Below are 27464 nucleotides of genomic sequence, written 5' to 3'. Positions count from 1 at the left end.
ATGCAAATGTGGTACACAGTGGGCACTACATAAATGACCCATAAAAGGCTACATCTATAAAATCAATAAAAAGAAAAAAAAGAAAGGCTACGTCTATCCTCAAAAGTGACTAAACTTTTTTTCTGTCCACATCTCTGTTCTGGACCTAAGAACCTAGCAAGTCTAGAGGGTGCCTAAAATACCATGAAAGAGTTGTTTTAAGAAAAGAGGAAGCAGGGTGGTGGTGGCACACACCTTTAATCCCAGCACTTGGGAGACAGAGACAGGCAGATCTCTGTGAGTTTGAGGCCAACTGGTCTACAAAGCGAGTTCTAGGACAGCTAGGGCTATACAGAGAAACCCTGTCTCAAAGAAAGAAAGAGAGAGAGATAAACAGACAGACAGACAGAAGAGGAGAGAGAGAAAGAAAGAAAATAAGAAATAAAGATGAAAGAAAGAAAGAAAGAAAGAGATCAGATGATATCTACAAACAATGAAAGGCATACGTAAAGACTGGATCATAAATGTCATAACCTAGCCACTGTTATTTCAAAATAAACTAAACAATAGTGAAGAAAATGCCATAAGACATGAAAGAGGAAGAAGGCTCAGTGTATATAAAGGCACTTGCCACCAAGACTGATAATCCGAGTTCCATCTATGGAACCTACATGATGTAAGTCCTCTGACCTCCATATTCATGTCATAAGAAGGGAGGATTGCCTGAGTTTGAGGTCAGTTTGAACTACATTAGAAAGACCATCAAAAAGTGGAAGGGAGATGGTAAGATGGTTCAGTGGGTAAAGGTGTTTGCTGCCAAGCCTGATAACTTGAGTTTTTGCCCTAGGACCCACATGGTAGGAGAGAGCCACTCCTCCAAGTTGTCCTCTGACCTGGTAAACAATGAAAATAAAAGGAAAATTCCTTAAGCTAACAAACAAACAAACAAACAAAAGCAACAAGAAAAGGTGAGGCTATGGCTCAGGGGTAGTAGTATTGTTGAGGGTATTTGAGACCTTGACTGCCATGACCCCCACACCCCACAACATGACACAAGAGCACTAAGAGAAAGTGAAAATGAAAGAAAAAAAAAGAAATGAGGAGACAAAAGTAGTTCAAGAAGAAGTAACAAAGAGCAGAGATGAGCAAGGCAGATCTGACATACAGGTGCTCAGGTGTCCTCAGGAGAAGCAGAAGAAGCCCAGTAACACAGAAACCTCAAAAGCACACTGAGAGAAACAAGGAAGCAGGAATCTTATGTATCTAATGCAAGGGTAACAAACAACCCACCAAGAAACACTAATTCAGGGATCAGTTCTTTAACAAAAACACTTTATGCCAGAAGAGAAGGAAAAACACCCTCAGGACATTCAATGGAAGAAAATATATGCCAAGCACTTTGCAACAGGTCAAACTGTCTGTCTAGTATAAGAGAACACATACTTAATGGGTATACAAAAGCTTTTAAATAAAAAACCAAAAAGGTAAAAAGTAATTTTATGATATTAAGTTCTCCCTCAAACTAACACATGAAAACTGGGATGCTTTTAAAGAATGCTGGAAGTTCTTTGAAAGAATACATAAAATCAGCTGGAGTGGTGGTGGCGCACGCCTTTAATCCCAGCACTCGGGGAGGCAGAGGCAGGCAGATCTCTGTGAGTTCGAGGCCAACCTGGTCTAAAAGAGCTAGATCCAGGACAGGCTCCAAAGCTATAGAGAAACCCTGTCTCGAAAACAAACAAACAAACAAAAAAAGGCTGCTATAAAATCGTCCATCTACTTAGGTCAAGCAAACTGCCTTACTGCTTTCTGTGTGCAATTTCACAGGCAAACAGTGACTGTCTAGGAAAGTACTTGTTTTTGGACCTATTTTTCATCTGAGATTGTTTTTGATTATACTCAAGATGAACACTAGCTTTTTACTGTGACAAGTCTGGGGCTTTCTGGGACAGCAATAAGCTGTGCAGCCCTGTGATTCACTCTTAGTGCACCTCCCGGCCCTGCAGTATCTCATATGTCCTAGTCATTCCTCCCACAAGCCACCAACCAGCCTGGCCTTTCTAGTCCTCTCAACTATGTACAACCTGGTCAGGGATGAGAATCCAGAGGCACAAATTTGTTAGGCTCTCATAAAAATACTGACAGTGATAAATCCCGGGGCAGGGCGGGAGGTGATGAGGCAGGAATGAAGTGGGGAAAGCACTGAGAACATGAGTTTCCTTAAAATGACGGAACTCTGACTCTGGCACCACACAGTGCAAGCTGTTGCTATCTAATAATGTTCTCCTTACCAAGTGTGTCCTTAATGAGGATTTCAAGTTTCTGCCCCATGCTGGGTCCTCTCTCTTCTCTTGGATTCTGAACTCGGTTTACAATGTCTTGTTTGATGGAGTTGATTACAAACAATAAATTGTCTAGAAGACAGAAGCAAACACTTAGAATATGTCACTAACAAGGGGGAGTTTGCTTTTAATTATGTAACAAACTATATTCGATAAAAAGGAAGGGCTATGCACACGGCTCAGGGGTTGAACACTCACCTCACTAGCATGCACAAAACCCTGGGTTGGATTCTTAACTATGTAAAAAATAAATAAGAAAACAACAAAATAACCTAGAATATGAGGCGTGTAAAAAATATGAATTCTGTTGGATATGATGGTGCATATCTTTAACTCAATACTCAGAAAACAGAAGCAGAAGGACCTCTGTAAGTGTGTGGCTAGCCTGGTCTGTAACAGCAAATTCTAGGCTAGCTAAGCCTACAATGTTGAGATATTCAACAATGGCAAAATAAAAAAAAAATTAAAAAAGAAGAAAGGAGAGAAAGAAAAGAAAAAGGAGTCTTAAATTCTTATGCAATTCATAAGATTTAAGAAATTCCAGAAATCTTTATTTTAATAGATATAGAGGGATTTCAATATGTAACCAATGTGAACAATACAGACCTACAAAAATTCACACAACTGAAAAGAAGGGAAATAGTAAAAATCAATAGGCTACACTGGCTAACCTAGAAATACAACCATAACAAGGAAAACTGGACCATGAATTAGCATATGTCAACAGTAGTGTCATTTGCCAAAGGAACCACAAATCTTGTCACTCTTGAAGACAAGAATGAATTGACAGTGGGCATGTGACTTTCTAAATAGATAAATGCAAATGAGGAGTGCCAACCTGGATGGTGGTGGCTCACACCTTTAATCCCAGCACTTGGGAGGCAGAGACAGGTGGATCTCTGTGAGTTTCAGGCCAGCCTGGTTTACACAGTGAGTTCCAGGACAACTGTGGCTGTGTTGTCTCAAACCCTCTCCTCTCACAAAACAACAACAAAAGAGGAGAGCCAAATAGTATGCTCAAGGAGGAGAATATGCAAACCAAGGAGAAAGAGTGAAACTGAAGACTGGGGCTTACCGTATTCAGTGTTGAGGCCCCACAACTTCACTTTATTAGCTTCATATTGAGCTTTCTTCTTTAGTCTACAAGCTCTGTGAAAGGAAGAGCTACTATCAGTTTATTTTTCACTTCAAGAGCTGTCAGAATATATTTCCATAAATAAAAGATTTTTAAAAAAAGAATGATAGTAGCAAAAGGATTTGCTATTATTAAACACCCTTCTTTGAAATTGCCTTCTTTTTCTTCTGGTATGTGCATGCATTAGAGAGTGTGCGTGAGTGTATGGGTGTATGTGCACATGCATGGTAGAGAGCAGAGAGTTTATGTGAGGGTGGCATAGAGGACAGGCTTTAGAAGTTGGTTTTCTTCTTCTACTGTGGGATCTGGAGACCACACCTGCTTCATGAAGCTTGTTCTTGTACTTGCTGAAGTCACCTCTCTGGCATCCATAAGGCGTTTTTTTAAAATTTATTTTTATTTACATGTACGTCAATATTGAGTAAAAAGCCTTATGTATGTAGGTGCCTACAGAGGCCAGAAGAAGTCACTGGATCCTTGTGGAGCTGGAGTTACAGGCAGTTTTTTTGAGCACCATGTGGGTGCTGGGAACAGAATTTAGGTGTTCCCTGGAAGAGCAAAAATATTCTTATCCTCTGAGCCATTCTCCAGTCCCTAATGTTCCTAATAGTAACTCTAAGTCACTTGTTTAATATCTATCAAAGAACTGAATTATAAAGCACACATCACCATTTATCCAAATCAACATTTAAAAATTAAGCACACATTCAAAAACTAGAGCTGTTATGTAGATACTTATTAAAGTAACTTTAACAAAATAAGCAAACAACAACAGACAAGACTCCAACTGCTGTAGAAGATTTGAAGAAAATAAAGCCTCATCTGTCGTGGTGGATGTAAAACACTTCTCAGTTACTCTGGAAGGCAGCATGGTTGATACCTTTTTTACAAAGATAAACCATACAATATAGACCTGGAAATTTATCCAAAAGGAATGTAACTCATACCCACACAAACACCTGTAAGTCAATGTTTAGAGTAGCTTTATTCAAACATGCCAAAATCTGGAAGGAACTCAAAGGTCCTTCACAGCAGGTAAGCAGATAAGCTGTGTGATATTCCTATAAAGACTGACTATACAGTAATAAAAGAAATCAGTAGCCCACCATTTGAGACGCCATGGATGGGTCTCAAATGTGTCACATTAAGCTAAAGACAGACAGACTAAAGACTACTAAAGTACATTATCCCTATGACATTCTGGAAAAGGACAGATCACTATGAGATACTGTTAATTTAAAAAGAAGAGGAAGAGGAAGAAGAGGAGGAAGAGGAAGAAGAAAAATCAACAGGGTCTTGAGAGATGGCTCAGCAGTTCAAAGCACTGGCTGTTCTTCCAGAGCTCCCTGGGTTCAATTCCCAGCACCCATCCAATGTCACACAACCATCTGTGGATCCAATACTCTCTTCGGGCTTCTGTGGATGCCAGGCCTGCAAGTGGTATATGGACACACATGCAGGCAAAACACCCATACACATAAAATAAAATAGATCAATGGTTGTGAAAGGCCTAGGGTGAGGAATTTGTTTTTTATCATTTTCTAAGGTGATAAAAACGTTAATGTATCTCATCTTGATCATGTTGATGGTTAGTTATTATGTTCCTCAAGCTTATAATATCATACCTAAATGGGTGAATTTTACTTTTAACTATCTTCAATCAACCTCACTTACCAAAAAAGCAAACCTGAGTTTTAAGGCTTTCAAGTTATACCATAATACAATGCACTGACTCTGTCTGCCTCATCCCCAATACTTTTACCTAAGAGCATAAATGCCATCTTCACTTAAAACATCAACAAACCTTGCTATAGTAGCTATTTAGCAAATACTTTCTGAAAGTCACCTGTTCTACAAAATCTCAAGGTCTAATCTTATCCCCTAGAGACTACTCACATGGGTGAACATCATTAGAATTTACCTGGAAGCCAGTTTATTTTTTTCCTTCCTTGACCTTGGCCGGGCTGTTAAGGGAAGCTCACTGACTGGAGTCAGGTCACTAATCACCTTATTCAGCTTTCGTAGTTCATTACCAATCTGGAGCAGTTTTTTAGGGTTTGGAGTCAGGTCTTCCACATCAGTTCTCCGTGACTTCTTAACTGCATATTTCCCTACAGGTCATTTGAAGGGAGTTTAAGTTAGATCATTTTAGTGAACAAGACATGCAATTTCTTTTTTTAAAAAAATAATTAATTTATTTATTTACTTATTTATTTATTATGTATACAATATTCGGTCTGTGTGTATGCCTGCAGACCAGAAGAGGACACCAGACCCCATTACAGATGGCTGTGAGCCACCATGTGGTTGCTGGGAATTGAACTCAGGACCTTTGGAAGAGCAGATAATGCTCTTAACCTCTGAGCCATCTCTCCAGCCCAAGACATGCAATTTCTATAGTCACCATCAGTCACATTTCATTTTAGATGCCCTGGCACATTTCAGGAGATAGAGAATGTTTAACTTCCTAACTTAGAAGGGCTAGCCTCTCCCTCTGCCTAGTCCTGCTGCTAGAGAAATGGAAGTACCCTAGGGATACATCTCAGTGAGTGGCAGAATTACTGACTGGATGCATGAAGCCCTGGATTAAACACTGTATCAGTGCTACTCTCCTCTAGGTTTGAACCCCTGTGTATCAAAGTCCTAACTCTCTGCATAGAAGGACTAAGTATCTGACACAAAAATCCAGGCAAGTTTACCTAAACCAATTCATGATTCTAAGAATAAATAAGCTGTTAGACAAAAAAAAAAAAAAAAAAAAAAAAAGGAGGGGGGGTCACCTTGTTTTAAAAGCTCTTCTTCAGCTTCCTCCTTCACTTCCCTCTCTTCTCTCCATTTCCTAAATGCCCAATCCAGTGAACCCCAGGGCCTCATGCATACTAGGTAAGCATGACCACTGAGCCAAACCCCAGTCCCAGTTCATTCCTCTCAAGTATTACCGCATGCCCAACAGCTTTCCTAAGACTCATCACAAGCTACCTGGAATTATTGACTGGACTTCATTTTTTCATTTCTGTTTTTTTTAAAGTCTGGATATAAAAATTCACTGAAGGTAGTATAGATCTGTGACTAGAAAAACAAGGCCCCAGTATCAGAGAGACTGGGGATCAATTCTTGTCTTCCAAAATGCTCAGCAGGTGAAGTTTGTGGCATGAGTGTGCACTCTTTACTGATCTCACTCATACCTTCTCTCTGTCTTTTTGACAGACTATCTGGAGCTACTGTGAAAACAACAGAAGAAATTCTATTTAATCACAGCTTTCTGGATTCATAATTCCAGTCCTGATCTACTGTACTAGGTAGTTTTGTATGTCAACTTGACAGAAGCTAGAGTCATTAGAGAAGAAGGAGCCTCAGTTGAGGAAATGCCTCTTTGAGATACAGCTGTAAGGTGTTTACTTAGTGATCAATGGAGGAGGGCCTAGCCCACTGTGGGCGGGGTCATCCCTGAGCTGGTGTTCTGGGTTCTGTAAGAAAGGAGGTTGAGTAAACCATACAGAGCAAGTAGGCAGCACTCCTCCATGGCCTCTGCATCAGCTCCTACCTCCAGAATCCTACCCTGTTTGAGTTCCTGTCCTGATTTCCTTCAGTGATGAATAGCAATGCTAAAATGCAACCCTTTCCTCCACAACTTGCCTTTTGGTCATGGTGTTTCCTCACAGCAATAGAAACCCTAACTAAGGTATCTACTGAAACCATTAACTTCTCCTGATTTCTATAAACCTCCCTTTTCCACTTTTCCCCTTTTCTTTTCTTCCCGTCACCTTTTACAGTTCAATCTCCCCATTAAATTAAGTCTGCGGAGTGGGGCGGTGGTGGCGCGCACGCCTTTAATCCCAGCACTCGGGAGGCAGAGGCAGGCGGATCTCTGTGAGTTCGAGACCAGCCTGGTCTACAAGAGCTAGTTCCAGGACAGGCTCCAAAACCACAGAGAAACCCTGTCTCGAAAAACCAAAAAAAAAAAAAAAAAAATCAAAAAAAAAAATTAAGTCTGCAGTAGAAGAAAATGAGAGTGATGAGGAAGTTCTTCTGCTTTCTCCCTAGTGTGTTGCTTGTTTTTGGACAGGTCAAGAAGCAGCAGTCTCTTGGCTATTTCTTGGAGTGGAGGAAAAGGGGACCAGAAATGATGGCTCTCCACCCCAACAGAAGCTTTGTGTAAGAAGGAACAATTGTGACTAAAAAGCTCTCTTCAATGCCCTCTCTAGCTGACTGTGAAGGGCTGAAAACCCAACCACACTAAGCATTAGGGTACATTATCTCGGTTTACAGTGACACCAGACAGGTATGGTGGCATATACCTATAGTCCTACAATCTGGAAGAAAGAAGTAAAGGGATTCAAAGCTCAAGGCCACACTGGGTTACAGAGTTAGAGGTCAGTCTAGATTACATACCAAGAGCCCATCTCAAAGGCTCATAATAAAATACCTCCACCCCCTAAAAAAGAGAAATGGGCACTAAATATTTCTGAACCCCTCTTACCATGATGTAAACCATTTCTCTGGTACACATTACTTGGCAAGGTGTCTCGGTTCCACTCAGATGGCCTCAGAATCCTCTCTTGTTGTGATTGTGTAAGTTGTTCACTGTATTCCCAGAAGTATCTTCTTTTCCCTCTCTTCCGAGAAGATGCGGAGGAAGCCATCTCCTTCAAGTCCTCTACAGAGTCGTTTTCATAGCCTTAAAAAAAAAAAATAATTCCACAACATCAAGCACCATACATTCACTAAGTCTCTCAGAACAAACGAAAAGATCCTTCTATTGGTAACTTGAGACACTGTCTTTCATCTGAAGCATAACTAACATGTCAAAAACACTAAATCAAGTTTGTACAGTCCAGTATGTAAATCTTAAACTCATAAACATACAGAAATTAATAAACATTAATATAACATATATTAATATGTCTCGACAAAAACAAAAAAACCCCAAAAAAACCCATATATTAATAAACTACACAGCTCTCTTGACACGTGCTTCCCTTTAATTTTGGAATTTAGCAGGAGATACTGCAGTATCATCACAAGATTAAGAAGATAATTAAATACAATACAATTGTAGGATTCAAAGTGCCTTTATACTAAGAAACTCATAAAAGATGGAACCAGGCACCACAACAGAAACATAACTTTGCTGATGTCTGGCTTTTTAAAAATCAAGTATGCTGGATGTCTCTCTAACTCTGTTAAGATGATGCAAAGCTTGGAAGAGATGCCACCACTGGTGCTACACACTGGTCTTTCCACGGAAGTACTCACACACATGTATAACTTGAATTGCTGGAAAGTTTAATGCTGTTGTCAAGTATGGAAAAAAATTATCCCAGTTTACCTTGTTGGTTTGGGGTTAGAAAGAACTGGTCTAGAAGAGTTCAAGTACATTTATTCCATGTGTACAAGAGTACTGCACTGTATTAATTATGTAAGGTCTTATCTATATGAGGTTGGTTAAAGAAACTAATAGTCTGTAAGTAAAAAAAGGAGCCATTATAGAATGGTACTTAGGTACTGCACCTGTGATTTCTACATGTCTGCTCACAAAGAGCTGTGCACACGGCTACAGTGCCATCCTAGCTTCATAAGCAGCACTGATTTTCCTCTACATTTTATTCTACTCCTTTTGAAAAAGTACAAAATGACTAGCAAATAACGTACAGGTCCATTCTAGGTCATTCTTTAGTGGACCTGGTACTTCCTATACATTGAAGGGTATATTTCCCTTACTAATGAGAAGTTCCTTAAAATACTTAATTCTGAGCTGCTGGGGCCAAAATCAGCATAGGATGCCTAGTAACCTAAAATACCTTTAGAGAATGATCATAATAGATGAACTCCACTCCACAAGGCAGTGGAAGTAGGGGGTGGGTATATGCTAAGTAAAATAACCACATTTTCCTTCTGGAACTATCCCTAGAAAGTGATAACACCTTTTCATAGGGGAAAAACATTGAACATTAGAATTTTATCAAGGTTTCTTCAGAGTCACAATCAGGAGAGTATGATTCTAGTTACATAAAATCTAGAACAGACAGAAGGAAAGAGATCCAGGAGCTCTCGGGGGTTCGGGTGGAGCAAGACTATGACTATACGGTAATACAAAGGATTTAGGGATATCAAAGCAGTTTCTGTGCCAATCGTGGAGGTTGTTACACAAATGACTACATGTATCTGTCAAAACTCATACAAACAAGGTACTCTTACAGGGCACACTACAAGCAGAGTCGGTTTTGTTGTGTGACAATTGCACTTCAACAAACAGAATTTTAAAAAGAAATCTGGATTGTGACTCAGTGGTTGGGTACTTGCTTGGCATGTGTAAAGCTGAGGGTCTGTACTAAAAAAAAGATAGATATTAAAAAAGATGAATTCAAAGATTAAAAAAATAAAGTCAAAGAGCAGGATGTCTCTGAGCAATGGTTCAGATAAACCATGCACGTCATTCTGCACATTTACAGTACATTCCTGTGTGGCTAACAACAATGAATGTAATGTTAGGTTTCCTCCTTTTCTGACCCTTAAAAAGCGTATACCTACACAGAAATAAGGTCTATGCTACTGCTTATGCTGCATGTGCTTCACCTCACCACTGCCCAAAGATGTCACAACCATGATACAATTTCAAAGTGCAGAACACACCGTGACAATGAAGCTTAGGTTCTTCTCTTAAAAAAAGAAGTGCATGGGAAAGCGAGACGATCACTTGCTATCCAACTTGAGCCTGACCCCCAAGACCCACAAGGGGTATAGAGAGAACTGACTGCTACAAATTGTCCTCTGACCTCTACATATTACTGTGGCACCCCCACATACACAATAAATAAATATAATGAAAAATTTTAAAACGGTGTAAAAGGTAAGTGTGTTGGGTACACAAATAATAGCTTTGACCTATTTATTTGTGCATATATTTTATTTTCAATTAAAGGATTTTACCTGTTGTAGTTATCAACCCACCTTTAGAAAAGAGGCAAGGGTCACATTGTGCCACCAACTGAGGCATTTTTAACTGGTGTTTGCTTCACAGTGGCTACACAAAAAAATTACTGGCTCATAGAAATCTCTCACCCGAAAACAGATGGATAACCAAAACAATCCTGTCTCCCTACTACCACCATTCATAACAAGTGTTTTACACATTTAATTTTACTCTAGTCCAAAGCAGAGGAACAGACTTTATTCCACTTCCTCAAGCAATTCCCTTTTCTCTCCATATTTCCATATGTTCCCTTAGACAGCATCTAACTCTGCCAGTGTGCAGGTCGCAAGACACTTTCATTCACTCAATACTTGGGCAATTTATTTGATATTTCTAAGACCCTGGGAGGAAGAGATTGCCTCAGTTGCACAAGTTAACATGATGAGAGGGGCCTGGCATGATTAGCAGACCTGAGGTGAGTCAGGTCTTATGACTCAAGGAGCCTTGCTCTGAGTCCACATCTTACTCCCCTGCCTAACTGGTTGAATAATCTAAAAAGTCTTGTTAACTTTTAGATCAGAGTCACAACAACGTTTATTTCTTCATCCCACCTAAACCAAGTATTAGATTTACTTATGTGTTCAATCTTTTCCCAAGGAGCAGTTAAGATGCCAGCTTTCTGGCCCAGCCATTTATCACCACTCCACCCCCAACTCACAGAGTGTCTCTAGCCATATGTTTTTCAATATAAAGAGCATGGTGACCAAGTAGAATGCAGAAAAATGACATGCTCACATCACTGATCTAACATTCTGGGCTGTTCGTTTGTCTCTCAAAATATGCCCTAAGAAAAACATTCCTGTAACAGAAGTCTCACTACCACCACCACCCAAAAGTATCTGTGGCTAAGTTAAGTTTTACAAAACTATGATCCTATTTCTTTGGCTGACCAAGCCACACAGTGCATAAGCATATGAAGAGACTTTGACAAAGACTAATGTAGTGGCTCACACCTTTAATCCCAGTACTGAGGCAAGCAGATCACTTTGAGCTTGAGGACAGTCTGGTCTGCTATAGAGAGGCCCTGTCTCAAAATAGAAAGATAATAATAAAAGAGAAAGACCCTGAGAGGATCTGGGGAGGCTGCTCCATGTAGCATTAGCTACGGTATACCATGCAGAAGGCCCTAGGTTCCATTCCCAGCACTGCAATGGTAGGGAGGTATTACTGAGAAATTCTAAGAGCAAATAAATCTGTACAACTTTAAATTCCATTAAGGTAAGGATTGTGTTAATCTCCATATAACTAATACCTAAAATACACAATGTCAAACATAAAACAGACACTAAAACATGTTTTGATAAATGATTTTTTTTTTCGACACAAGGTTTCTCTGTAGCTTTGGAGCCTGTCCTGGAACTCATCCTGTCGACCAGGCTGGTCTCGAACTCAGAGATCCGCCTGCCTCTGCCTCCCGAGTGCTGGGATTAAAGCTGATAAATGATTTCTTGAGTCCCTTCTCCATCCTCCTTCTTCTCCGATCTATCACCATAATGCTGTAACTCACTCCCTGCTGACATGATAAAAAGGAAGTTAAGCTTGATACAGTTAAGTACTTTATCATGGTACTTGGGAAGTGGAGGTGAGAGGATGAGGAGTTCAAAGTCACCTGTAGTTATAAGTCATAGGCCAGCCTGGACTATAGTAAATCATGTCTCAAAAATAAAATGATGACAACAAAAAGGAAGTTAAAAACGCCGTATTTGGGTCTCTGTCTCTATCTCCATCCATCGCCAGATGAAGGTTCTATGGTGATATGCAAGATATTCATTAGTATGGCTATAGGATTGGGCCATTTCAGGCTCTCTCTCCTCAGCTGCCCAAGGACCTAGTTGGGAACATCTCTCTGGACCCCTGAGAACCCCTCTAGAGTCAAGGCTCTTGCCAACCCTAAAATGGCTCCCTTAATTAAGATATATACTTCCCTACTCCCATATCCATCCTTCCATTATCCCAACCATCCCATTCCCCCAAGCTCTCCCCATCCTCTCCTTTCCCCCATTCCACCACACCCCCCAGTTCCCAATTTTTGCCCAGCAATCTTGTCTACTTCCAATATCCAGGAGGATAACTATTTGTTTTTCTTTAGGTTCACCTTCTTATTAAGGTTCTCTAGGATCACGAATTATACGCTCAATGTCCTATATTTATAGCTAAAGACCAATTATGAGTGAGTACATCCCATGTTCATCTTTTTGGGTCTGGGTTAACTCACTCAGGATAGTGTTTTCTATTTCCATCTATTTGGATGCAAAATTCAAGAAGTCATTGTTTTTTACCGCTGAGTAGTACTCTAATATGTATATATTCCACACTTTCTTCATCCATTCTTCCATGGAAGGACATCTAGGATGTTTCCAGGTTCTGGCTATTAAAAATAATGCTGCTATGAACATAGTTGAACAAATACTTTTGTAGTATGATAGGGTATCTCTTGGGTATATTCCCAAGAGTGGTATTGCTGGGTCCTGGAGTAGGCTGATCCCAAATTTCCTGAGAAACTTGCCACACTGATTTCCAAAGTGGTTGCACAAGTTTGCATTCCCACCAGCAATGGATGAGTGTTCCCCTTACTCCACAACCTCTCCAGCAAAGGCTATCATTGGTGTTTTTGATTTTAACCATTCTGACTGGTGTAAGATGGTATCTCAAAGTTGTTTTGATTTGCATTTCCCTGATCGCTAAGGAGGTTGAGCATGATCTTAAGTCAAGACCAAGAGGGGGGCACCCACCGACTGAGACGGTGGGGCTGATCTATTGGGAGCTCACCAAGGCCAGCTGGACTGGGACTGAAAAAGCATGGGATAAAACCGGACTCTCTGAACATGGCGGACAATGAGGGCTGATGAGAAGCCAAGGACAAAGGCACTGGGTTTTGATCCTACTTAATGTGCTGGCTTTGTGGGAGCCTAGCCTGTTTGGATGCTCACCTTCGTAGACCCGGATGGAGAGGGGAGGACCTTGGACTGCCCACGGGGCAGGGAACCCTGACTGCTCTTTGGACTGGAGAGGGAGGGGGAGGAAGGGGGTGTGGCGAGTGGGAGGAGGGGAAGGGAAAAGGGAGGCGGGGAGGAGGCGGAAATTTTTAATAAAAATAAAATAAAAAACAAAAAACGCCATATTTACAAAATTCAAACCACACATCTCTAGTTTGTGCAGACTACAGGTAAAGTCAACTGTGACAAATGCTCGGTGAGAATTACAAAATTTTAGGAGAGTGAGTTCTTGTTCTTGAACCATGTAATTTTACAACCCCAAACAGCTGTAGCCAGTCTATAGCATAGACTCTATTAACATTAGGCAGTCCAGAAGAGGGGCTGAAACTCTATTTTGCTCCTCTCCTGGAACTTTGCAGGCTCATCAACTGCACGACCATTTGCCAAAAAAAACAGCATTTGGCAGCTACTTATCACAAAAACTTCGAAAACCAATCACCCAACCCCGGCACATACCTTTAATCCCAGCACTGAGACAGAGGCCGGTGGATCTCTTTGAGTTCAAGGCCACCCTGGGTCTACTAGTGAGATTCAGAATAGCCAGAGTTATGTAATGAGACCTTCTGTCAAGGGAAAGAAAAAGCTTGCCCACCCAAGACCTTTGGTGAACTGTACTCTCATAAAACACAGGAGTTACCAGACTATATCCTAAAATCCGACAAGCATATTGACTAAAAACGTGAGAAAGTCTGCATCAGAACCAAAGAGTACTCAACAAGAAACTTAGCTGGAGTCAGAGTTGGCAAAAGCATACAGACATAGGTTCGAAGCAGTCTCAGACACTAGAAGAACCATCCAAAGACAGACCAATGACCTGTGAACCCTATCTGTGAAGGACCATACATCTGAGAGAGCAGGAAGGACCACTGAGAGTTGAGACTGCATCCGGCAATCAGGGCAGACTGCATTCAGACTCCACAACCCACCAAGTTCTCCCCTTTGCATTTAATACTTCTTTATTCAATACCCAGTGTCAATAGCAAAGTCAGTTCTGTCCTTCTGTTCTCTTACTCCTATTCCTTCAATCCTCTTTCCATTTTCTCCCCCCGCCCCCACCAAGCCTATATTCTTTGCCTTTTTATTTTCCACTTGCTAGGTTTTCCCAAAGAATCAGGTTAGCCTGATTTGCAGGTCCCCTTACCTCAGTACCTGAGACCTGGGAATCCTAGATTATTTGATTGCATTTCTTTTTTCCTTCCTTCTCTTCTTCCTTTCTATTTTGTTTTGTTTTTTAATTTCTGTTTTTCGAGACAGGATTTCTCTGTATAGCCCTGGCTGTCCTGGAACTCACTCTGTAGATCAGGCTGGCCTCAAACTCAAGAGATCCATCTGCCTCTGCTTCCAGAGTGCTAGGATTAAAAATGTGTGCCATCACTGCCTGGCCCTGACTGCGTTTCCTTTTACTTATTTATTTATATCGTATTTATGAGTGTTCTAAATATATACCTGCAGGCCAGAAGAGGGCATCATATCCTATTACAGATGGCTGTGAGCCACCATATAGTTGCTGGGAATTAAAACTCAGGACCTCTAGAAGAGCAGCCAGTGCTCTTAACTGCTGAGCCATCTCTCCAGCCTCCTGACTGCACTGCTTTATATCTTTCTTTTTCATTCTGCTTTAGGTAAACTGCCCCACTGTATTTACTTTTTTATTTTACCTTCTCTATTTACTTTTCATTCTTCTATTTTTTTCTTTATCAACCCAATATTAACTGCTAACTCTTCTTTTCCCATTCTTACTCATCTGACAGAAACTAACATTTCATTTGTCACGCTGTCGGTGTTACTTTATCTCCTAAAACAATAAGAGCTTAAGGGAAATTGTTACTTGGCTATTCCTATGAATTCACAGTGGGACTATATTTTGCTAGTGACTTTTTCTGTAGACAATATTTTATTTTCAGAAATGTACCAAACAACAGTATAGAAGAGCAAAATGACATCTCAATCCTATCACAACCTAATCTCTTTCAAATGTTTTAAACACTCCTGCTGAAAGAACCAGTGATTTTAAGAAGAAAAAACAAAGATAATCAACAACTTAATCCCTAGGCATATATCCCAATGCAAAAATATGAAAACAAACAAAAAGGGACACATGACCCCCTACAAAATTTACCACATTACCACAGTAATGCCCTCCAGTGACACTGAATTAGATGAAATCCCAAAGAATTCCAGAGAACAATTATAAGTATGTTAAAGAGACAAAGAGGATTTAAACAAATTTCTGAATGAATTCCAAAAGAACACAAACAGCTAAGTGAAGAAGTCAACATAGGATTGTTTTTAAATGATAAAAACATACTAAAGTAATATATTACCACCAAACTAGCTCTACAGAAGGTATCTGGAGGAATGCTCTGAACTAAAGAGAAAGATAAATCCCATGGAGGGATCGGCCAGTCTTACAAGGACACATTGTATTTTCTCTCATTTGGGGTGCCTAGATTTTACACAGATACATAAACTACGTATGTATCTATAACATGAAAACACAAGTGACACTAGGAGAATAAGGGGAACTAAAAAGGAAGGAGAAGACTGGAGGTAAGGGACAGTAGTCGGCAGTGGTTTTCAACCTTCCTGATGCTGCTGCCCTTTAATAAATTATTCACGATGTGGTGATCCCGGATCATAAAATTATTTCTGTTGCTACTTCATAACTGTTATTCTGATACTGTTATGAATCATAATATCAATATTGGATATGTAGGACATCAGATATGCTATCCCCAAAGGGGTTACCACTCACAGGTTGAGAACTTCTGAGGTAAAGTATGGAGGGAATATATTCAGTATATATTCTTGTGTGTAGATGTGGGAGAGAGAGGGAGAATATGAATAAGAATATTAAAGAACTACAAACAAGGATTGGGAGTGTATTGCAGTGGGAGACCATTTCTCTAGCATATGTAAGTTCCTAGAGGTTTGTTCCCAGAACCTCAAAACTACATTCAGACAGTCAGAAACCAACAAATTAAGTAGATCCTTACCTATCAATACTCGACAAAATTACAAAGTTAAGTGTGGTATGAAAATGCCTCTAATCCATAACTTGGGAGAGTGAGACAGGAGGACACAAGTTCAATGCCAGACTGATGTACAAAGTAAACTTTAGGCAAAAAAGACCCTGATGTCCAAGTGAGATGCGAAGGTGGTCTATGACACTGTGGGTGCTAGACTTGGAAGTAAGATGGGAAGGTGGTTCATGGACTTGGAGCAGACTTTAAGCAACAAGCTATCACTAAAGATAAAGATGAGCTGTGCATATTGATAAAGGCAACTCATCAAGAAGACATAAGACTTATAAATGTACCCATATCAAAACACCTAATGACATAAAGCAAATAGTAACATTACTGACAAGAAAAATGTGTAATTTAGTGGTGATGCACTTTAGTATTCCCATTTTTGCTAAGGGATAGATCAAAAAGATGAATAAGGGTACAGCAGACTTGAACAACATTAAAGCAAAATGGACATACACAGAAGCTTCCATCCCACAACAGTGAACTACACATTCATTTAGAGAATAAAGAGCATTTTACAGGACAAACTGGAGCATTCTACAAGACAAACTGTCATACTACAAAACTAGTATGAAAAACTTATGAAGAATGCAACATATCTTTTTTTATTTCTGAAATACACACACAAAAAAACCAAGACAATAACAAAAACCAAAAGTATTTTAAAAATTTAATGGCAGGCATGATGGTTTTTGTCTCTAATCCCAGAATTCAACTGGCTGTGGCAGGAGGACTGAAAAACCTGTGCTACATAGCAAGTACCAGGCCAGTCAGGACAACACAGCAAGACCCTGCAGAAAGAGGGAAAACAGGAGCGGGGAGCAGATATGTACTACAGAACAACAGCAAGGACCAACTGAAGATCTTTTCCCTTTTAATTCTTTTTACACAAGTGTAGAGCACTGCCTATTTAACACACAAAAGTTGTTTGGTTTAGGAAGAGTTTAAGTAAAAAGTACCTTAAGTTTAATGTGGAGAAAAGTAACAGAGAAAGAAGAGGAGGTGATACAGAGAAGGAAATAAGAGAAGGTAGAAAAGAGAGGAGGGGGAGGAAGAAGGAGAAAGTGAGGAAGAGACAGAGGCAGAAGGAGAAGGCCATAGATCCACCTCAAATAACAAAACTGATAGAAGAAAACATGGGGGAAGCTTCTTGATATTGACCTGAATGATGAAGATCTTAGGGGTAAGACTCCACAAGCATAGGTGATGAACTAGAAACAGAGGAATGGAGTTTTATCAAACTAAAAAGCTTGAGAACAACAAAACCAACCGAAAACAGTGAAGAGACAGTTTATAAAACAGAGTATGTGTTAACAGTATATCCAATAGTTACTATCCAAATAAAAACAAAACTTAAAAATAGGATAAAGGACTTAAGTAGGTTATTTCCCCCAAAATATCCAAATGATCAGCAAGTATATGAAAACTTTCTCAAGACTACTAACTATCAACAAAAATCAGAGAGGTACTATACCACACTGGTCACAATGATTCATTTGAAGTTGGACAGCAACTGTTGTCAAGGAGATGGGGAAGAGAAAACCCTTGTTTCATTGTCAGTGAAAGTGTAAACTGGTATAGTCATTTTGGAAGTTCTTCAAAAAAACTTAAAATAACCTAGCATGTCAGCATAAACCTGTATTCCCAGGGCTCAGGAGGCTGTGTGGCAAGAGGACTCCAAGTCAGAGACCAGTCAAGATTATTACATACTTCAGTGCCAATCTAAAGTAGATAGCCAGACTGTAGCTCAGAAAAGGCAGGCCAGAGCCTGTGGGATGTGGCTCAGTGGTACGGAACTTGTCTAGTACAATGCAATGGCCAGGGTTTGATGTTCAGTATAGAAAAACAAAACAAAAACAACAAAGAAACTTAAGGGCTACAGATATAGCTCAGCGACAGAGTATAGTTGCCCAGCATAAAATATACAAGGCCCCGAGTTTGAGCACCAGCATCTAAAATAGCTAAGTAAAAGTAAAAACACCAAATGACCCAACAACCCTACTTCTCTGAAAGAGGGCTGGAGAAATGGCTCAGCTCTCAAGAGCACTTTCTGCTCTTTCTGAAGACCCAAGTTTGATTCCCAGTATCCAGGTCAGGAGGCTCACAGCCTGGACTCCAAGTCCAGGGAATCTGACACCTCTGGCCTCTGAAAGCACCTGATCTCAGGTGAACATATCCACATGCAGACACACACCACATAATTAAAAATTTTTTAAATTTATTTTACATGTATGAGTATTCTGCCTGCATGTACACATGCACACCACTTGTGTGCCTGGTGTTCAAAGAGGTCAGAGGAGGGCATTGGACATCCTAAACTGGAGTTACAAATGGTTATGAGCCACTGCTTGGGTGCTGAGAGCTAAGTCCAGGTCCTCTGCAAGAGCAACAAAAATGCTCCTAACCCTTGAGCCATCTTTCCAGCCTCTTGCAAACATAATTTAAAATAATGAAAATAAATCTCTTTTCTGGCTTGTTTTAAAAGACCATGTGTGTACCTTTAACCTCAGCACTCAGGAGGCAGAAGCATGGAGATCTCCTGTGAGGTGGAGGCAATGCTGGTCTGCACAGCGAGTTCAGATCATTCAGGGATACATACTAAGATCATGTCTCAAAAAAAAAAAGGAAGTTCTTGAAATCTACATGCACTCCTATATTCACCACACTCCCTAACATCTGAGGTAAAGGTAGAGATAATAAACTTCATGTATGCAAATATATACAATATTACTTATCTTTTTTAAAATATTTATTTATTTATTTTTAATTTATTTATTATGTATCTAGTGTTCTGGGCACCAGATCTCATTATAGATGGGTGTGAGCTATCATGTGTTTGCTGGGAATTGAACTCAGGACCTCCGGAACAGCAGACAGTTCTCTTAACCTTTGAGCCATCTCTCCAGCCCAAGATCACACTGCATGTGTCCCTGAAGGCCAGAAGAGGGCACCAAATCTCATTACAGATGGTTGGGAGCACATGTGGTTGCCGGGAATTGAACTCAGGACCTTTGGAAGAGCAGGCAGGCAAGCTCTTAACCACTGAGCCATCTCTCCAGCCCCTATATTACTTATCCTTTAAGGCTTACATTTATGATAAGATGAATTTACTTGTGATGCCAAGTAAAGTAGCACAGGCAGAGAAAGACAACTGCAAAGTCTTCACATGTGGAACCTAAAGTCAAACATACAGAAGTTTGCCAGGTGCTAGAGACCTGTGGACATGTGAAATGTTGGTCAAAGAGCAATTTCTGTTTTGCAGAGTAAGTCTAGAGATCTAATTTACAGACAGCATAGCACATGTAATTAATACTATACTGCTGGGCTGGAGAGATGGCTCAGAGGTTAGGAGCACTGGCTGCTCTTCCAGAGGTCCTGAGTTCAATTCCCAGTAACCACATGATGGCTCACAACCATCTGTAATGAGATCTAGTGCCCTCTTATGACATGCAGGCAGAATACTGTATACATAATAAATAACTAAGTCTTTTAAAAAAAAAAAAAGCCAGGCAGTGGTGGCGCACGCCTTTAAAAAAAAATACTATACTGCTAACAGAGTAAGTCTCAAAAAAAGAAAAGAAGATAATTATGTCAAGAGGTAGGTGTTAGCATGTGATAACCACAATATAATAAATACATATCCGCTGGGTAGTGGTGGCGCACACCTTTAATCCCAGCACTTGGGAGACAGAGGCAGGTGGATCTCTGTGAGTTCGAGGCCAGTCTAGTCTATGTAGTGAGTTCCAGGACAGGTTCCAAAACTACACAGAGAAACCCTGTCTTGAAACACCTCCCCCCCCCAAAAAATGAAAAAGAAAACCTACCCAAATCAAACAACTTGTGGTATCAAATAAATCTAAGCACCTGAATTTTTAAAAAATTTCTAAACAGGGAAAAACTTTCATAAATAGAAGTGCTTTGGAAGGATATAGCTCAGTGGCAGGCTTACCTAGCATGTGTGAAGGCCAGGGTTTAACCCAACACTGCAGCAGCCATACCCACCCACTCGTGCATACATGCACTATGTGTGCATGCATGCATACAAGGAGTGCTGCACTAGCTATGACATAGTTACTGTCCATGTTCAGAATAATGTCAACATTTAGAGTGCCTGAAATGCCAGCAATCATCATTTTAAACAAAGGGGCTCTTTGATAACTTACGAAATTTCATTTTTATCTGGTTTTATGCAGAATTGTTAGTATCAAAACTAATTTTGAATAGGGTGGTGGTGGCACACACCTTTAATCCCAGCACTTGGGAAGAAGAGGCAGGAAAATCTCTGTGAGTTCAAGGCCAGCCTGGTCTATGAGAACTAGTTCCACGACAGCTCCAAAGCTACAGAGAAATCCTGTCTTGAAAAACCAAAAACTAATTTTGAAGCAAGTAACTTTTGCTTAAACTTCACTTCTTTGTGCATTTTTAACTGTGTGTCGCTTGGCCATAAGATTTTTATAAATAGTGTCAGTCAATAGTGGCTACAGTCCAAACATGTAGATGTTAGGTGAAGCAGCTCCCCACGGAATCTGTTTCTTTTTCTCTTTCATTTATATGTACTGTACACTAAATGAAGCATCCTCCTTCATGTACTTCAAGCTGTATTTTTTCTATTTGTTGTTTTTATTTTTTTAATTTTTTATAATTTATTTATTTGTATTTTATGTACACTGGTGTTCTGCCTGCACGTCTATCTGTGTGAGGGTGCTGGATGCCCTGGTACAGGAGTTATAGACAGTTATGAGTTGCCAAGTGGGTGCTGGGAATTGAACCAAGGTCCAGCTCCTATTGGTTGCTTTTTAGAAACAGGCTCTCATTATGTAGTCTGACTGGCCTGGAACCAACTACATAGACCAGCCTGACCTCAAATTTGTGGTGATCCTCCTGTCTCTGTCTCCAAGTGTTGGGATTATAGGCATGCACCACATCTGGTATAGTATATATTTTCTTACTAAAATACAGCAGACACAAAGAAAAACCTTGCCTTCAAACTGTTCACTAAGGAGGTTTTTGCTAGGTATAAGTATGAGTGATAAGAGCTGACATCACTTGGTTCACTATTCTACGTGCACCTTAGCCACAGGAGGAGGACAAGCAAAACAAAGCAATGTATTTTAAATCTTAAGTGTTCAAGAGGGTGGCAAAGTAGGTCACTTAACAAAAAATGATTAAGAATAAGTACTCATAGAATCAAGTCACAAATTATGACATAGGCACAAATGATCGTAAGCATAAATAATGGCTTTAGAACTATGTGAATAGAAAGATACTTTTGATCTAAACAAAGACACAGTTATTTAATCTACCAAATGAACAAATAAACCATCCAAAAAGCCTTCTATCTCAAACAGTAAATAGAAAGGTCAATTTAATAAGCTGCAGAGTTATACCTGGTTCAGAGAATGTGTCGCTAATATCATCGTCTCTGTCATCCTCATAATCCTCTTCCTCCTCCTCCTCCTCCTCCTCTTCATTTTCAGAAAGCTCATGCTCACTGCCAAACCCTTCATCATGGTCTTCATCATCAATATCATCTTCATCATCCTCATCATCTTCAGGAATGCATTTGGTTGGGTATTCTCTCATATTGTCAGAGACAAAAAGAGAATAATTGTGCTCTTCTTTTTTCTGGGATGACTCTGAAATAGAAGTGCTGGCAGAAAGGCTGCCACTCTCTGCTGTGGCAACTGACCCAGGACCACTCTGGGACAGAGGACTAAGTAATAGCTCCTGGGATTCTCTGAAAGGCAAAGCAGGAGTGCCATGACCCCGATGAGGCTCCATTCCCCTTTTCTCCTGTCTCTTAGCCACAGTTCCACAATAGCAGGTGTTCTCCTTGGTTGCATCTGTATGTGCCTGGCTCAGCAAAGGCCAGCCCTGTTGTACAGGGCTGATCTTGACCTTTGCTTTTTTTACATAGTCTTTACATTCAACATGAAAATTTACCTTTTCATTATGATACAAGTTGGTCTTCACCATGATCTGTGTGCTTGAAGTAGGTTTACTTGCTTTTTGGACACAGTCTGACAATGGGACCTCAGCCTGAAGTGTCTTTGAAGAACACACACGGGCAGCTGCTCTACTTGTGATCTTTTTACTAGGGAATGATGGGGGCAAGGGATTTTGTTTGACACTGAAGAGGGAATCGGGATAATAAAGGGAATCAGAAACAGACTGAGAGTCCTCACTATTAAGCTGGGCCAAGGTTGGAGTTTTACTTATGACCTCTTCATCTTGGTAAGGGCTAGAAAAGTCATCAAGACCCAGGTAGTCCACTTCTTTTGTCCCCCAGATGTCACAGCTGGTTAGTTTGGTGTACTTAGTTAAGTCTTCACAGTATGTATCCCACTGTTCCCAGTTTGAGGTTAAAGCATCCTCATTATCCAGGACATCTGTGAAAGACTCCAGATTTTCAATGTCTTTGCAGTCTTCCAAAGAAAGAAAGTTGTCTCTAGGATTCTGTTGATAATTCATCTCTCTATCCTAAGGAAGGTTTAAAATGGGAAATCACATACCATGCTTTAGGAAGAAAATATTCACCTCCATCCATACCTGCAAATATCAAAACAAATACTCTACCTCTGGTCTGTTTTAAGATAAAAGCTACTGACATGATATCTTCCCCTTACATCTATCTAAACACCTTCATTTCAATGGACAAGAAAAAGTGGGAAAATACACTCTTTGAAAAACTAAAGTACTAAAGTATGGGTCCAAACATCAAAGCCTCTTGTGATCTTAGAAGTTCTCTTTGGAAATTAAGTTCAAGTAAGAAGCAAATATTGAAGACCTAATCTTCATTACAGAATACCTCAACTTAAGTAAATATGGAGGCAAAGAGCCCAGAGACTGCCAAAAGTTGACTGTAAAATTGTAAAACCTAGGTATTAATTCTTGGCATGGGAAGTTAGATATCCCTCACGCACTGCAAAGATGTGACTTTACAATGTAGCAAAAACGTTCATAGAGTGGAAGCACACACCATTAATGCACTCAGAAGGGAGAAACAGGACTGTCTCTGGGAGTTTGGGGCCAGTCTGGTTTACATAGTAAGTTCCAGGCTAGCCAGAGTTAAATGGTAAAACTGTCTCAAAGATAAATAAAGTAAAATAAAATGTAGCTACAGTCATGGAAAAAGAAGTTGAGCCCTAATGCACTAACACAAAAGGCTATCCATCATACATTTTTATGTTTAGGAAAAGCAAACTCCAGCTAAAAGAAGGCTCAGTGGGTAAAGGCTTGACGCCAAGCCTGACCACCTCAATCAAACCCCTGGGATCCACATGATGCAAGGAGAGAACCATCACCTAAACACATACACACAGACTAAATAAACTGGGGGGGGGGCAAACTAAAGTATACAAGTATATTATCCATTCAAAGTAAAAAATATGTTCAAATGTGTAATATTCATCCTATCTGCTGGCATTAGTTACCTTTGGGGGAAAATCTGAAGAGTGGAGGCTCAGAAAAGGAATGGATTTTCAGTGTTCCAGTTTACTTTGTTCCATTTAATTTATAGTTTGCATTTATTTTGTGTTGGATTGTGTGTGTATGTCTGTATGTGTGAGTAGTCTCACTTAAGTAGTTTATATATACCATACCCCAGTTTTTTTAGGCATAAAATTCAATTGTTTTTAATGAATTCACAGATGTGCACTCAAATTCACAATTTTTCAGCATTTCTGTGTTGTTTAAATTACATATAATTAAAATTATATTGGGGGTAGAAAAAAAAATGGCACAGCAGTTAAGAGCACTTACTGCTCTTCTAAAGGAACCAAACCAGTTTCCCAGGATGTTGTCTGGAAGCTCACAACCACATTTAACTCTCAGCTCCAGGGGAGATTTGACACCTCTGGCATCTTTGGGCACCTTCACTCATGTGCACTGTTAAAATATAAATTATTTCCCCCCTTTGGGCTAGGCATGGTGGCATAAGATTTTAATCTCAGCACTCATGAAGCCAAAGTAGGCAGGTTATCTGTGAGGTTTGAGGCCAGCCAGTCTACACAGAAAGCTCCAGGCCAGCCAAAGCTACAAAGTGAGATCCTGCCTTACAAAAAGAAAAGAAAAGAAGAGGAAAGGTGGGGTTGCAGAGATGGCTACAGTTAAGAGTACTTGCTGCTCTTGAAAAATACCTCGGTTCCACTCCTAGCATCCACATGGTGGCTCACAAATGTCCAGTTCCACAGAATCAGACATCCTCTTCTGGCCTCTATGGACACGCGTACATGTAGTGCATAGTACCCCATACTCAAAATAAATTATTTTTCCCCGTGGGAATTTTTTATCTACCTCAAAAACCTGGAGAAGCTTGGAGCTGCTAATTTGTCTTGCCATCTCTAGCACACATCTTATGTATACATCAGTTCTTAGTTTGTGAGCTAAACAGCCCTTTAACACACAGCTTACTCTCCTCATGGGCAACTAGACTTGAGGGCAGACGACCTCTTCACATGCTACTTTAATCAATTTGGGTATCTTTCAGAAATCACTAGACTTAGTCACAAGAATCAGCCTGACTCCTAGTTATATCCTTTTCCTTTTCTTAAAATCTGTTCTGTATGGTTCCCGCAATCCTTCTTCCTCAGCCTCTCAGGTAATGGTTTTACCTGTGTGAGCCTCCATATCATGTACATTATTTTCTCTTTTCAGACATTTATAAATAAAAACTCTATGACATCATTTTGATCTCAAATCAATTAAAACTAAAACCAAGAAAAGTTGCTTACCAGCTCATACATGAAATCTGGATCAGAACTGTTGGCTAAGAGATCTGTGCTCATCAAAGTCTGTTCTGAAAAGGTGTGGCTTCGAAAGGCATCCCCAAAAGGCGGGTCCATTCCGCTTACGCTGGGCTACAACAAAACCATTTTCACTTTAGGAGGTTAAAGACAGCTTCAAGTCCAACTTACTACACACGCCTGTCCTTATCCCAGCACATAATTTATTTCAGGAAATAATTCTGTCTCTTCTATAGGGCACACCAAGAGTTTTAACTAGCACTGAGCATGGACCTGTCTGTGAGGAAAACAGCCAAGATGTATAGAAAAAAGTCAGAACAGCAATTCTTAAAAAACAACTCCTAAAAACTGAAGGTGGGTCACTAGAGATGCCATTTGTTTGTTTGTTTGGCTACTTATTTAAGTTTTATAAACATTTCTTAAAATCTTTCTCTAACAAGACTGTTCTAATTTCCCTGAAGTAGAAATGTTCTCCCGTTTTCTTAGGGCTGAAGCAGTAGTAAGTCAGATTTAACTATATTTCTGAATCCAATATCTTACTTTCCCAAAAAAAAGATAATCTTGGACATCTTTTTATTATTTTAATTTGAGGGGTGGGGAGAGATGTGGAGGTCAGAGGACAACTTGCAGAAGTCAGTTCTCTCTTTTCATCATGTGGGATAGGAGACTGAACTCAAGCCAATTGGCTCTGTAGCAAGAGCCTTTAACCCACTGAGCCATCTTGACAGCCAAATTTAGGTATCTTCAGTCCAACCAACATGAACAACACAAGGGCCTCCTAAGTCTCCAAGACACAGCTAGAAAAGTGGGCTTGATCTTCAGATTTCTCTCTTCTTTTTACATTTCATCACCTATCCAAACCACCTCAGCTGTACACCCTGGCACAAATAAAAGCCACATTCTGAAATGTAACTCCAATAAAGAAATGAGCCCAGGTGGAGGTGATGCACGCCTTTAATCCCAGCACTCGGGAGTCAGAGGCAAGCAGATCTCTGTGAGTTTGAGGCTAGCCTGGTCTAGAGAGTTTCTCAGCTCCAAGACAGGCTCCAAAGCTACAGAGAAACCTTGTCTCGAAAAACAAAAAAATAAAGAAAAGAAAAAAAAATAAAGGAAGGAAGAAGAAAGCGAGAAACACTACAAACATTCTTCTTACTCTCCCACGAGGTGGTACAGCAAAGAGTTCTATAAGGCATTAGTGGTCTATGCACCTACGTTCTCCTTCCACACTGCTCATCTACCCTAACCTGCCTTCTCACTGCTCTCCTAGATACTCCCACATCAGCTGCTTTGTTTATAGTTTCCGCAGACCTTCTAAAACTTTGGGGTCTTTCTTCCTAGAAAAATTTTGTTTAAGAACAAGTTTTAATGTCCTAATTCAAGTAGTCAAGAAGAAAAATTTTGTTTAAGAACAAGTTTTAATGTCCTAATTCAAGTAGTCAATAAACAGCAAACCATACCTTGTTTATTTAGACACAAACTCTAAAAAGGGACATGTGGTCCTTTTGTCACAGATCTTGGGATGGACACCAGCCTCTGATCTTTTAAGTGTCAGTTACCAAGTCCTCTTCCTTACACTCTGCTGCAAAGTCACTAAACCATCCTAACAATTATTTTAGCCCTGTGCTCAGGGGACAGTCCTACACAGTCCCTCATAGGTGTCCCTAACTGTTCATTATTTCTAGACTTCTTTTCAGCACTCACTCTGGGAGTGGGGGTGAAAATTAACTATGAGAAAGGAAAGGGGGAAAGTTTGAATAAGAAGAATGGGGACAAATAAGCTTCCAGTTCTTATTTCAGTGATTGCCTCAAACCCAAAGAGACCAATTAAAAGGAGTTGTCTCAGCTTGGTGTAGTACTGTATGTCTATGATTTAGGCATTTTCAGGGCCAAAGCAGTAAGACTGCTATATTGAAACCAGTTTCACCTACACAGCAAGACCAGGTCAAGAAAGAGAGAGAATAAGAATATGAATATGAATGAGACCATATACCACTCTTAGACATGTTTACAGAACATATAGATGTGTGTGCTTCCATGTGTAAAACAGAATCACCACTTCTGAACTGTTGTAAAAGGGATTTGGGTGGCAGATTAAATTTCTGGGTAATTCATTCTGTCCTCATAAACAAAGATGTAGCAACTAACCTACGTACTCACCATGCTCCTTGTGTCAAGCTCATTGAAATATTCAAGGAATGAGGAACAAGAGAGCATGTACTCACATCTAGGTGAAGGCGGAAATAAGCTGTCTTTGAAGCTAGTG

The 27464-nt window shown here is 40.1% G+C and overlaps 1 protein-coding gene across 4 annotated transcripts in view; it reads right to left on the bottom strand.

The window, feature by feature from the left end:
- Crebrf (CREB3 regulatory factor) overlaps window positions 1-27464 on the bottom strand; it is an 83071-nt gene that overhangs the window by 16132 nt on the left and 39475 nt on the right. For all 4 annotated transcript variants that reach the window (XM_041676652.1, XM_041676650.1, XM_041676649.1 and 1 more), the window contains exons 3-8: window positions 25190-25315; window positions 21845-22937; window positions 7937-8134; window positions 5378-5567; window positions 3397-3470; window positions 2271-2393 (exon numbers count right to left, since the gene is read on the bottom strand). In XM_041676652.1, the coding sequence (XP_041532586.1) occupies window positions 2271-2393; window positions 3397-3470; window positions 5378-5567; window positions 7937-8134; window positions 21845-22937; window positions 25190-25315 (1804 nt within the window). The remainder of the gene's footprint in view (window positions 1-2270; window positions 2394-3396; window positions 3471-5377; window positions 5568-7936; window positions 8135-21844; window positions 22938-25189; window positions 25316-27464) is intronic.

This window comes from Microtus oregoni, unplaced genomic scaffold (genome assembly GCF_018167655.1).
Source record: "Microtus oregoni isolate MIOR12 unplaced genomic scaffold, Mior012 000027F_ref0000203, whole genome shotgun sequence".
Classification (NCBI taxonomy): Eukaryota; Metazoa; Chordata; class Mammalia; order Rodentia; family Cricetidae; genus Microtus; species Microtus oregoni.
Note: the sequence above shows the minus strand (reverse complement) of the source record. Positions and strands in the feature narration are given on the sequence as shown.